This window comes from Heteronotia binoei, chromosome 1, assembly GCF_032191835.1.
Source record: "Heteronotia binoei isolate CCM8104 ecotype False Entrance Well chromosome 1, APGP_CSIRO_Hbin_v1, whole genome shotgun sequence".
NCBI classification, from domain to species: domain Eukaryota; kingdom Metazoa; phylum Chordata; class Lepidosauria; order Squamata; family Gekkonidae; genus Heteronotia; species Heteronotia binoei.
The window spans coordinates 84,103,623-84,116,578 of NC_083223.1; the positions used below are offsets into that span (position 1 = coordinate 84,103,623).

Genomic DNA, 12,956 nt, shown 5'->3' on the forward strand with positions numbered 1-12,956 from the left:
GCAAATATCATTGGGTTCTCAGATAGGGCAAGAGATTCACTAGCCTAACTGTATAACTCCTCAATTCTATATATTATAATTAATAAACTTCAGACCTTACTATTTGGGAAAGCCCTTAAAGCCAAATAAGTCAAGTGAAAAACAGAGAAAAGAAAAAAAATGCAAATAATGGATCAGTCTATTTTCATGTGAAAACAACAACTGCAGTGTTTCACAGCAAGTGTGTTATGTTAAACTTTTGACACGTATGTGGGAGCAGCAGCAGCTGCTGCTTCTCTCTCTCCCGGCCAAAGGCAATAAGACTAGACACTTGTTACTGTTATCCCTGTTACAGGAAAACCATTTGGACACTCACATAGACACTTTCTCAGCAAAGAGATGATGTTATGTTGGCCTGACTCCCAGACCGTCAGGTTCTGACTTCATTCTTTCCCCCCATTTCTTAGCTCTAATATATGTTTGCTAGTGGAAAGACATCTGTATTAGTATTGTGTGAATACAGTTCTCAACCCACTTAGAATGGAATAGTGTCATCGGCAGCAATAGCTAGATAATGCAACATTCACTCTGGCTTTATTAATGAAATGGAACTGGCTTTATTAATGAAATGGAACTGTTAACTTCACAGCCCAGTCTCCAAACTTCTCACCAAGGCACACTTAAGAGTTTACTTTCCATCAACATGTATCTTTCTAGTTTTCCTGGTGGTGTTCTGGAATAATTAGATCAGGACACCATTTAATATTTGGAGAGAGAAAACAGGACAGACAGCAACAGCCAGGATTAAGTGTCCATTTTTGTTCTATCCAAGATTAAATTGCAGAATAGCAGTCCATTTGAAGAACATTTGTTGTGGGTTACTGCATTACATGATAAAAGTAGGAGTCAAGTAGTACCTTTAAGACCAGTGAGGCTTATTCAGAATGTAAGCTTTCGTATGTATGCATACTTCTTCAGACAAAGGGATAGGGGTACAGTGAGCTGAAATTCATATAGCTGGTGGGTTAAGAGTGTAAGAATTTAGATTGAGCAGTAATCTTAAAAAAAGGATTGGTGCTTTTGACATGTGTGTCTCATACACAAGCCCATTTCAATAATAATGTATTAGCATACAGCATCAGCATGCAGGCTGGAAACCTAGGATTCATCCCATGGGTAAATATATGCTATTAAACAGGAGTCCTCTAAAACATTAAACAGTGGTTCTTCTGACTATCAAATCCTTATGCTGTAAACTATGTCATTTGTTACTTAAGCTATTGCTGGACTCCTCTTTAATTTTTCTGTGGCAGACGAGCAAGGATACCCCACAGAAATCTACCTTCTGGGATACACAGGGCTAGCCTGCATACAACATAATGGCAGGATGCTATTTTTTGAGTTACAGCTTGAATTTTCTCTCTCCAATCTCCATTTCAGTTTTAGTGCAAGACCATCCACAACTGTCACTAGATAGTCACTGGGAAACAAAAATAGCTATTTGTGTGCTTGTGTGACCCTCTTCCCATTCTTTATATATATTCTAATTTGAAGTATGATGAAAGGTAGCTACTGGTAGACACAATGCAGGGCCCTCTATTTTTACCACTGTTTGCAGTAAGAGTTTACTGTCCTAAACCTTATTTTATATTTTATTTAATAATAAAAATAAAGTAAACTTTAGCTACCTACATTTCCCTTGCCCATATTTTTCTTACGGCAAAATCACTTATTCCTGCCCACCAATCAGCTGCAATAACAAGTGATAATTTGACACAGTCATGTCTTTCACATCACTGTACTTTTCAGTACAGGGCTTTGGCAGAGTAATCAAGGGATAAGTCGCTGGGTTATAGGATATCATCCAGTGGAAAACATACCTATAGGATTTAAGTCACAAAGCTTGATTACAGATCCAGACTACCTTAAAATTCTGGAAGCCTATCCTGAATAAGATGTGATGGTCTTCCATAAAGGCAATTTCTTAACCTTCAGCTGTTGCACTATGCTGTCATTTAAAGCACAGGTGTTGACAGAATCTTGTATAAAAATGGCATCTTGGTCATGTTTGCACTCCTCTTATCTGCTTAATTTATAGACAAAAATAAATTCTTAGTACTGTTCTTGGGGCACAGCCAACACAGTTCCCAGTGCGATTTGTTGCTTTAGTGTATCACCACTAAATGAACGACACAGCACATGGTTAGAATTGATGTCAGAAGTTGAAATAGCAACATAGATTGTTGACAGTTTTGCTGGGTATCTTTTGAGCTAACAAGCCTCATTTTTACCTTGTGTTACTTTCCCACACTATTGATGAATATGGTTCTTACATTATTATTTGGCCAGGCAGACGATAGCCAACCCAGTTTCCAACTTTGTCAGAAGCAACATTTCAGCATGTTCTTTCCTATGTAGTTCACATTTTTAATGCGAAAAAGAAAAAGAAAAAAAAAAGAATGAGAAAATCTAGTTGTATTTCTATTCTCTCACCCGTCCAGACCCTGTTTATATCATTGAGCTAAGTACAATTTCAGCAATGCAGTGAAAACTACAAAACCAGAGGCATGCAATGCTCCAGCTTAAAAAGCATTCACATGACACTGGCAGAGCTGTGTTGTGGCTTTGCTGTATGCACATGGGATGGCAAATGCGATTTAAAAGCACAAAAGAGATGTGCAGACCCTCCTCTGACCACCTTTCTTTCTGCGCTGCCTTCCGATGAACGTCTCTCCTGTGAGACTTGCTTCTGCTAGTGGATCCTGGCAGGCTAAGAAAAGATATGCAGGAACAAGAGCAATGGGCAGGTTCAGCATATCATACTCTTGTCACCCTTTCACACTTTTGTCTACATCAGGTGTGTCCAACCTTTTGGCTTCCCTGGGCCATATTGGAAGAAGAAGAAATGTCTTTGGCCGCAGATAAAATACACAAACACTAAAAACAGGTTGCTTACCTGTAACTGATGATCTTCGAGTGGTCATCTGTGCAGTCACACACATGGGTCTTGCCACAGGCAACGGATCCGTACCTCGGAGTTCTAATAGCTCGCCTATAGCGCTTTTTGGCGCGCTTCCCTCCCGCTCTGGGGAGCAGGCACCGACTGTGCATGCCTGGAGCGAGGGGGAGGCGCCATTCCCACTCAGTTTCTTCCAGCCGCCACTGACACTCAGTAGAGGTAAGTATAAAGCAGAGGAGGCCAGCAGCGGGGAAGGCTGGGTGGGCGTGTGTGACTGCACAGATGACCACTCGAAGATCATCAGTTACAGGTAAGCAACCTGTTTATCTTCTTCGTGGTCTCTGTGCAGTCCCACACATGGGTGATTAGCCAGCTAAATGGTCCTGGAGGAGGGTGCTGGTCAAAAAGAGGAAAGGAATAAGAGGATTTAAAGAATTTAAAGAAGAATACGATACCGACAGGAACAGACGAACTAGAGAGGAGCGCAACAAGGTAGGTGTTGTCCGGGCAGCGGAAAGGAAGCGCGCCAGAGCAGGAGGGAAGCGCGCCAAAAAAAGCTATAGGCGAGCTATTAGAACTCCGAGGTATGGATCCGTTGCCTGCGGCAAGACCCATGTGTGGGACTGCACAGAGACCACGAAGAAGATTGATAGTTGATGATAAGCTAAAAAATGTCCATGCATAATTTCCGTAATATCTGCCACCACATATAAGCAGAAGGGGGGGGATCAATAAAAAAATCATTCCATCCCTCCCAGAAACACAGGGCCTTAATGTCCTTTCTGCTTCCAAGTTTTGCTGCAGATGGCCCAGAGCTGAAGCAGGAACCATGCCACATAGGCCCCACAAGGCCCAGACCAGACCACAGTGAAACACAAAGGGGGGGGGGGGTCAGTAAAAAAAAAAATATCCTATCCCTCCCAGAAACACAAGGCCTTAATGTCCTTTCTGCTTCCAAGTTTTGCTGCAGATGGCCCAGAGCTGAAGCAGGAACCATGCCACATAGGCCCCACAAGGCCCAGACCAGACCACAGTGAAACACAAAGGGGGGGGGGGTCAGTAAAAAAAAAAATCCTATCCCTCCCAGAAACACAAGGCCTTAATGTCCTTTCTGCTTCCAAGTTCTGCTGCAGATGGCTCAGAGCTGAAACAGGAACCAGGCCAGGCAATGCACTAAGCCAGGAGTAGGACTGGGAAAGATCCAGCCTGGGGTAAGCAGCAGACAGCAGCAGACTACCAGGCTCCCTCAGTCATCCACCCCAACAATAAAAGAAAAATAACCCTTAACATCAGAAAATGTGCCAATATGGTGCCTGCCAGAAGCAAACAAGAACCAGGCTGGACTGCAGCAAGCCCCACCACAAGCCCAGACAACTATAGTGACCTCCACAATAACCTCCACAAGATCACCCCCCCCTCCGCTCTCACTCTCTTACCTGGTGTCCAGAGAGGCTTACTGCAGGCTGCACACAGAATAGGAACACTGAAAATGTGGAACAGGCTCTGCTGGCTGGCAAATAAGAGAGGCTCAACTAGGTTGCAATGCCATCACTACTGCTAGTAGAATGTATTTGGCGGGCCTCAATGTCAATGTTGTGTAAAGCCCGCCTACTCTTAAAACTGCCCATTTGAGAGCCTGATCCACTATGACAGCACTTTACACCAACAAATGGGGATATATCCAGGAGAAAATGGGGGGGGGGGGGTCAACCACTCCGCCTTCCTCATCATGAGTGGTTGTTATAAGGGAGCCCTACGCTGAATCTTTCCCTCCCAGCCAGCATAGCCCACCTACTGCTCAAACTCCTCCTTCCCCGTTCTCAGGAAGATGCTTTCTGATTCTTGTTTCCTTTAAGAATGATCATTGAGAAATGGAGAGCAGAGCCGTGAAGGAACTTAAGTTTCAAGCACAACAAGCAAATAACCTTTAAATGTCCTTTGCTTTCCAGAGAAAATAGTTTGTTTGGTTTCCTTTGCCTGATCCCAAATTCTGTAGCTGCATGCTCCTCTCTGCACTATGTTTGTTTCTTTCGCATAGGTAAGAATGGTCTCCTTACACAAAGTATTTATGAGTACTTTGGTTAGCAGAAACAAAAGGAGGAGCAAACTGCTCATTTGAAGGTGTGAGGCAGTCTGTGAGGGACTCGGGCTTTTCTCCTCCTCCTTCCTGATTTGTCATTCTCCCAGCCCAATTTAATCCAGCATTGTCTGCTTAGCACCAACAGTGATACAAATGCAGGGTTCAGAGGGGGCTGCGGGAACTGAGGCTGCAGAGGGGGTAACTATGGTGTTGGGTGGAAGAGACATTTGTTTTGCTCTGTTCCAAACCATGCCTCTAAATTTCCAACAGAGGAAGGGAAATCATTGCTCCCTCTGCATGCCCTCTCTCAGGGGCTTGGAGTAGAGGAGAGGGGAGGGAGTAGGCAATTTTTTTTTCACACCAGCCCCTGCTTCCCAATGGAAGCTTGCTTTTTGTTGACATACACAGGCTGGCTTTTAAAGCTGTCCTGAGAGCAGAAGACTCTCAGGAGCAAGAAAAAAAAGGGGTGGGTGGGTGGTTTCCTTTGATTTGTTTTTAAAGCAGGACTTTTTTCCCTACATGCTTTTTAAAAATCCTCTCTCTCCAGAGACTTTGGGGGGACACCACCTGTTTCTGTGTGTTTCTTTTCCAGTCCCAGCTACAGAGAAGGGTAAGGGGATTCTGGAACTCCCACATTGAAGAGATGGAGGGCGGATGCAACAGAATCCACCTGAGGCAGTGGAGCATCTCCATTTTGGGGACAGCAAGCCCAGCTCCACCACACACACCCCACCTCCAACCCTCACAGAGAGGCCAGCAGCCCCGACAGGGAAAACTCCCACCCCACCCGCCTACCCAGGAGCTTGGGAGGCTGGCTCTGCTACTTCCCAACTTTTCCAGAGATGGGCCCACAGCCACCCGATACCTCCAGAGCACAGCCTAGGTCTCTTTGTCCTGGGTGGGAGATCCAGAGGGGACAGAGCAAGAAGAGCTGGAGAGCGCCCAGGAGCAAAGGAAGAGCACTCACACACACATGCTCTGAATCAGCTCTGGCGCTCTCTCTGGTGGCAGGAGAAAAATGCAACCAGATGTAGCCTCAGTCTCAGGATTTGCTGCCACTGCAGCACCCAGTTCCAGGTGCTGTTTTAAGAAAGTTTATGAGTTCGTGTTGGGGCCACATTCAAATCAATCCTGGGCCAAAGGTTGGACAAGCTTGGTCTACATGTATGTGCTCTACATTTACCCCTGCTGAGCTCAAGAATATTAAGCACAACTTGCCAGCTAAGCCTTCCAGAATTCCAACTTCAGCAGACTGCAAATCTCCTTAAACTCTAATGCTGTCTTGTGCTGGCAATAGAGTCACTCTGGTAAGTGAGCAATCATACCCTTAACCAATCCTGACCCTCTCCATGTCTTATGACACAGCACAGTTCCTTCTGTACTGTTGAGTAAAATAATTTATGCCATTACCTGGAAAGTGTTATACCTGCAGTTACCTACAAAATGTAGTAATTAACATTTATTCCACAGCACACTGGAACAGGATTGCCATTGGTTCTTGGATTTAACTTTTCACATGCATAGGCTGCAATGACATGTTAGCACTCTTCACACTGCTCTGCATTCTCATGGTAGAACCGGCTGAGAAATGTGGGTGTACCACATCCCATCTGGCTAATCTGACAGATGTATGCAAATAGCAGTGCTTTAGATAACTTGTGCTATTCCTAATACTATAGTTATTTTCCCTGCCAATTACATTTCGCTATAAATATGTGTGCCCTTAAGTTGATCCCAGTATCAATTTCAGCTAACTAATCAAATTATCTGCTAAGGTTTCAGGAATTATAGCCCTCTCTTTATTTAAACAAAATGAGATGGCTTTTAACTCTCAGAACTTGCCAAGAATAGATTTATTTCAAAGTTGAAAAGACTGTTTTCAGAACACAGACCTTTAGCTTCGATAAACGTTGTGCACAAGTCAGCAAAATCCAAGACGTTTAAAAAAAAAGGCAAGGGTCAAATTTGGAGATTAATGCAAGGGAGTTCTCAACACTCTGGAATGGCTCCTGAACAAGCTAGCTTATAAGGCCGTATTTCACATGAAAGACCATTCATGCACAGTGGCTCGCCATAGCAACTGGAAATCACCATGTTTCTTCCATGCCTTTGCAAATGTTTTGCAGTGGTTCATGCAGACAAATGGATTTTTTTTGGGGGGGGGAAGGGAGAAGAATGCAACCATTCCACCTGGCTAGTTACATGGAATAGCTGTATCAGTTTTAAGAAGTATCTAAACGGGTGGCTGTTTTTGCAATATGATCCTGAAAAAATGGGCAAGTCTATCGACTCAACGGCTTTAACATATATTTTGATGAGTCAGCTATCTTTTAGGAAAAGGTTGTTTTTCAATAACTTGAAACTTTTGCAAGTACTTAAAAACATATGACCATACAAAGGCTGCAATCCTGTACACTCTTCCCTAGGAGTAAACCAAACTGAACACAGTCTTAAGTTTGTCAGTACAGGCTTCTTATCTCAGGTAGCACTGAAAGCATATTGTATGTTATCAAATACACTCAGTATGACAATTCACACCACTAGTCAGTGCTAAAAAAAAATCATTATTTCTTCCCACAGAATTATGGAAATGGAAGAGAAGTGTGGAATTGCATGTATTCCTTTCAGACTTTTTAAACCATGGATATTGGGGTTTTTAAAAGAATTTACATAAATGAGCCTATGTGGTAAAACCATGATGGAGACATATCTTTCCCATCTGTACTATCTCAAGATTTATCTCAATGTTTCCAAGCACTTACACAATACATACATTCCCTGCTTTGTTATTGTATTCCTGCATCTGCAAGCATTCTATGCATTTTTCAAGCATGGCAGCCATTTTATTCTGTGATTCCAAAGCAGCAAACCTTGAATGTATGTAGAAAACCAAATCTGAAGTAGTTTGAAAAGCACATTCAGAGATCATAATAAGGAGGCCTGTTATTCTCAGTAAAGTAACCCCATGGGGCAGATGTAAGCACAGTCATGCCTGAGGACACTCTTTGGATTGTAAGCCACATTCTTGTGAAAAAAAAATGACAGCAGAAGAACTAACTAGTATTCATAATGTATTTTCTGTGGCTCACTATCAGATTTTAATTTTGGAGAAAAACCCTAACAATATCCTCATTTCTTCCAAAAAAGATACCGTTAAACCACAACCCAGGCAAATTTCTTTACATCTTCCAATTACAGTGGGAGAGAACAGAGAAAGGGTCTTTCTACCAGCAGCTATTCTCTACTCCCTCCTGCATATGCTGTACTATACACCTAAAATGCTGGTTGCTACAGCAACTGAGACTGGATAGGTGTACAGCAGGACTGGGGAGAAAAGTGTCTGGAGCTATATTCTCTCTCCTTTAATGCCATGAGATTTCAAAGAATATATCTGTGTTACATGGTGGGAACTGTAAGACACAGAGAGGCCATTTTTAAAAACAATCTCTTGTATGTAAGAGCCCTAATTGCTTCATCAATCTTTAGGGCCAGTCTGCTCACATGACCTGAATAAATGTTTACCATATTATCCCCATTTCCTTGCACCTCAAAATGAAAAAAATGCAGGGTTTTTTTTAAAAAGAAGGAATACGAAGTTACAAGAATTTTAGTCCATGCACAAAATTATCCAACATAATAGCACAGAGCCAGCATGGTGTAGTAGTTAGTGTCAGACTAGGATTTGGGAAAGTGAGGTTCGGAACCCTGCTGGGTGACCTTGGACCTAACATACCTCACAGGGTTGTTTTGAGGGAGAAAATGGAGAAGTACGTAAGGCACCTTGAGTCCCCATTGGGAAGAAAGGTGGGATATAAATGAAGTAAATCAGCTTAGATTTCCATTTATTTCGATGTGGAAGAAGAATCTATTCAAAAGGGGAAATGTTGTTCAGACATGATCACTTCTTGCTTGTGGAATTCCCCTCCCTCCCGACCAAATCTTGCCAATGGCCTGACATAGAAGAAAAACAAACAAGAACTTTCTAAAAAACTGGAAGATTTCTACATTGCTCTTATTGCATTAACACCAAAGGATCTTACAATGTAGCAGCGACTTAAGTCACTTTTTTAAGGCTAGCCATCACACAAGGGCATGCAAACAGCCAGAGTTCATTGCGTTTTGCTTTATATTTAGTGCTGCTGATCATTCAGGTTTCTGCTTTCACCCTTCTCAAACAACTCAATGTTCAACCAAATAAAAAGGATATTGAACTGATGCTGGAAGAGCAGCAGATAAGTACACATTCAGCCCACACCAATAAGGAAACACTCAGGAATTGTCGTATTATAGGATATTTTTAAAAAAAGAAAAAAGTTTTCTGTGCATCATTGCCAATTTGAAGTCCCACTGAATCATGATGTCCCTTGACGTTTTTGTTGCTGATTTCGGATGACTTCTAATTGTTTTTTGCATTGCTGGTAGTACGTGGAAAGGCTTTTGTTCTCATCTAAAAGCTTTTTATGTTCTTGCACCAGACGTGATGTGTTTTGCTGGTCTTTTTCATCCTGGTCCAGTTCCGCTATTAGTTCCTGCCTGAAACAAAAATGGTTGAAATTAGAATTAGAAAATTCCATGATTTACATATCTGACAAACAGCTAGAAGCAATCTTTTAATAATTACTCATTAATGTAATGCACCATGCTTCAGCAAGACATGAAGAGAACATCAGGAAACCTTGCACTGACTAGGGGATCATAGCAGCCAATGAATAGTGACCTTCTAGCTGGCAGATCCATATTCTTATCTCTATCCCCCACAATTATCTACTCTTTCTCTCCTTATGGAAGTCCCCATAGCCCCACTCTTCTCAGCTTCCTTCTTTCCTTCCGTATCAATGACTTCACCTTTTATTTGTCTCCCATCTTCAACTATACTTGTTATAGCTGATATATAATTGATATCTCGCCTTTCTCCACAATAGGAACTCAAAGCAGTTTACACTATCCTCTCCTCCATTTAATTTTCACAACCATCCTATAGGGTAGGTTATGCTTAGAATATGTGACTGGTTCAAAGTCACCCAGTGAGCTTCTACAGCAGAGTCTCTCTGATCCTAGTCAGAAACTCTAACCACTCACCACAATGGCTTTTAAGCTGCTATTAAACAACAGTGAGCAGCTAGGACTGGGTGAGTCATGCAAGTTGACAGGTGATTTGCTGCAGCTTGGTCCTCTCTCAAAAGCTAAAACAGGCTCTGCCCCTTCGCTCTGCACCTTTTCTTGATGGAAACCAAAGCTTGAAGGCTGGCAGTACTATTGTGGTTGCTTAGTATTGGCTACTGAAGGCATTTGTTTCTGAAAGGTATAGGCACTGCTTTCTTCATTTTGTGGGGTTTTAACCTGCAATTTCTATTCATGAGATTTCATATTCTTCTGCAAACCTGAGGCTTTTCTCAGATTTGTAGAAAGCTCTGCCTTCTGTCCATGGCCCCAATCTAAGTATCCACAGATGGGGCCATGTTGAGATTAGATACACTGATATTAATCAGTCATCATGGACTCCAGAAGGGCAATCACTTCTTCATGAAGTTACAGCTGTATGTCAAGCTTTACTGGACAAAGATTATACCAGTCATAAGGCTACCCCCACTTATGAGAACACATTTTACTTACTTTCTTTGCAACAGCAGTGCAATTTCTGTCTGAACTTTCATGTACTCTTGTGCCATTTTACAATGTTGTTCAAACACAGCCATAGATTCTTTTGAGTTTGGGCATGGTGCTAGAGGCTGAAAATAATATCAGACACGTTAGAAACAAATAATGGGATATTTCAAGCATGCAGGTTGTCAAATTTTGCCTGAAGTGGTTTTATATCAGTTTTCCAAAACTGATTATCCTATGCCCTGGAAAACCATGATATCATACCAACATTTGCCTGTCTTGCTAAAAGAAAATCTTTGTCACAAAGAATGAATTTCACTCATAGTATATTGAGATGTATAAATAAAAATAATCTGCAGAACAACTATATGCTGGCAAACAAACAGCAATAAGGACCCTTCATTCCTGAGCGAAGTGTTTCAGGATGGGCATCTTGACTCCCCCAGGCCACAGGAGTATTAAAGCAAAGGCATTGGTAGTTGGCTATTTCATCGGTGCTAAACAAGGGCCCCCAAATAAGATGCACTTCTGAAGACATCCAGATGAACTACCACTTGATTGTCTAAGCTGCTGTATCAGAACTGCTAATCATAGCATCAGATTAATAGAATCAGATATAAATATTGGGGACTACAGTTTCTACATCTTGTCCTTACATCAAACAGGGTCAACCAAGCATCTTTCCCCCCCTCAAGGAAAAAAAAAGGAAAGGTCCCCTGTGCAAGCACCAGTCGTTTCCGACTCTGGGGTGATGTCCCTTTCACAACATTTTCACGGCAGACTTTTTACGGGGTGGTTTGCCATTGCCCTCCCCAGTCTGGGTACTCATTTTACTGACCTCGGAAGGATGGAAGGCTGAGTCAACCTTGGGCCGGCTACCTGAATCCAGCTTCCGCTGGAATCAAACTCAGGTCGTGAGCAGAGGGTTCAGACCACAGTACTGCAGTACTGCTGATCCTCAAACACAGTCATAAAAAGAGGCAAGTATAACAAACCAATAGCTCCCTTCAAAGAAATGGCCAAAATAGCATAGCATATAAATAAAATACACAGTGGTTTACCTGCAACTGGTGGTCTAATGTAAGATATGCCATTGGGATGGAGTTATCAGACCCATTCGTATCTGTTATGAAAATACACATATAGTCTGAGCTTCAACTATTCAAAGTGATCTTAAACATGCTGAATCTTTGCAAGAGCCCACTTTAACAATGATTTCATTAAGAGGTTGTAAAGGATACTTTGAGATGATTAAGTTTTGTGTGGCATTTGCTTACTTCTTCCTGTATATACATGGAAAAACCTAATGGCCTACATCAACTGGTCATGCAATAAAGCAGTTTATCACTGATCAACCACACAGAACAGCTAAGTACTGGAAATGTAACCAAGTCAGGTTCATTGTGTGAAGGGTCTCTGTATTTTTATTCCAGTAGATGTCTGAATTGAATTTTAATATCTGAAATAGCCAAAATGCTGATTTGCTTTTTAAAGAAATAACTTTTAAGATGGTTAACAACTAACTTGATATTGTGTTGTATTGTTATTCTATGCTATCCCAAAAACTCTATGGAGTCAGGCAGAAGGATATTAACCTCTAATGAATTAAGCAAAACAATATTTGTTGGCCTATGACAATAACCTGTGTGCTACCGGTGTAAGTTGTTCCCCCAGGTTAGTCTGTTTCAATGTCTAATTTTCCAAACCTATTTACAAAATATTATCTTATTATTACAGAACACTGTATACAAGGACAGACTCCTAGGGTGGGTTACTGTTGTATGAAAAAACATAGGAAGGCCCATGGAGTGGACTGGACTTCATTCTGGTCAGTTTCTACCTATAAAACTTAAGTAACTTTTTCATATTGCACTGGTAGTCTCATAAATTCTACCCTCTGCTCTAGGTCGATATCAGCAATTGTTTCAGTGAGAAGTCTTGCCCCTTTAAGTCTTAAGGTCGTACAAAGATATCCATCCTATCTGTCATGTACACACTGCTTACTATTCTAGATTAAAATATTTTACAAAGCATCTTTTGCATGGAACCTTTACTCCAAGTACTTGCTTTGTAACAAAACTGACATTCCAAAGTCTAATACCATGAGATTTGTAAAATATGTTGTACATGGTAATACATGTACAACAAGGTAAAGGTGACTGCCATCCCCCACCACTGTGTGCCCATTTTATTATGGACTCGAAGGAGGGAGAGAAAGCAATAGAGCTCCTGATGCGGCTGCTGATATTTGTTTGCCTTCCACAGCAGTAAGAGAGGGAGGTCCGAGCGTGACGAGTTCCTCCTCCAGCTGCTCCTGATGCTGGATCATGTTCT

At 41.9% G+C, this 12,956-nt stretch overlaps 1 protein-coding gene across 2 annotated transcripts in view; it reads right to left on the reverse strand.

The window, feature by feature from the left end:
* Positions 1–8,834: 8,834 nt before the first annotated feature.
* The window catches only part of LOC132570528 (mitogen-activated protein kinase kinase kinase 7-like), a 37,913-nt gene continuing 33,791 nt past the window's right edge, over positions 8,835–12,956 (reverse strand). For both annotated transcript variants that reach the window (XM_060237226.1, XM_060237217.1), the window contains 3 exons: positions 11,684–11,745; positions 10,628–10,747; positions 8,835–9,547 (listed from right to left, as the gene is read on the reverse strand). In XM_060237226.1, coding sequence (XP_060093209.1) covers positions 10,628–10,747; positions 11,684–11,745 — 182 coding nt within the window. In that variant the 3' untranslated portion in view covers positions 8,835–9,547. The remainder of the gene's footprint in view (positions 9,548–10,627; positions 10,748–11,683; positions 11,746–12,956) is intronic.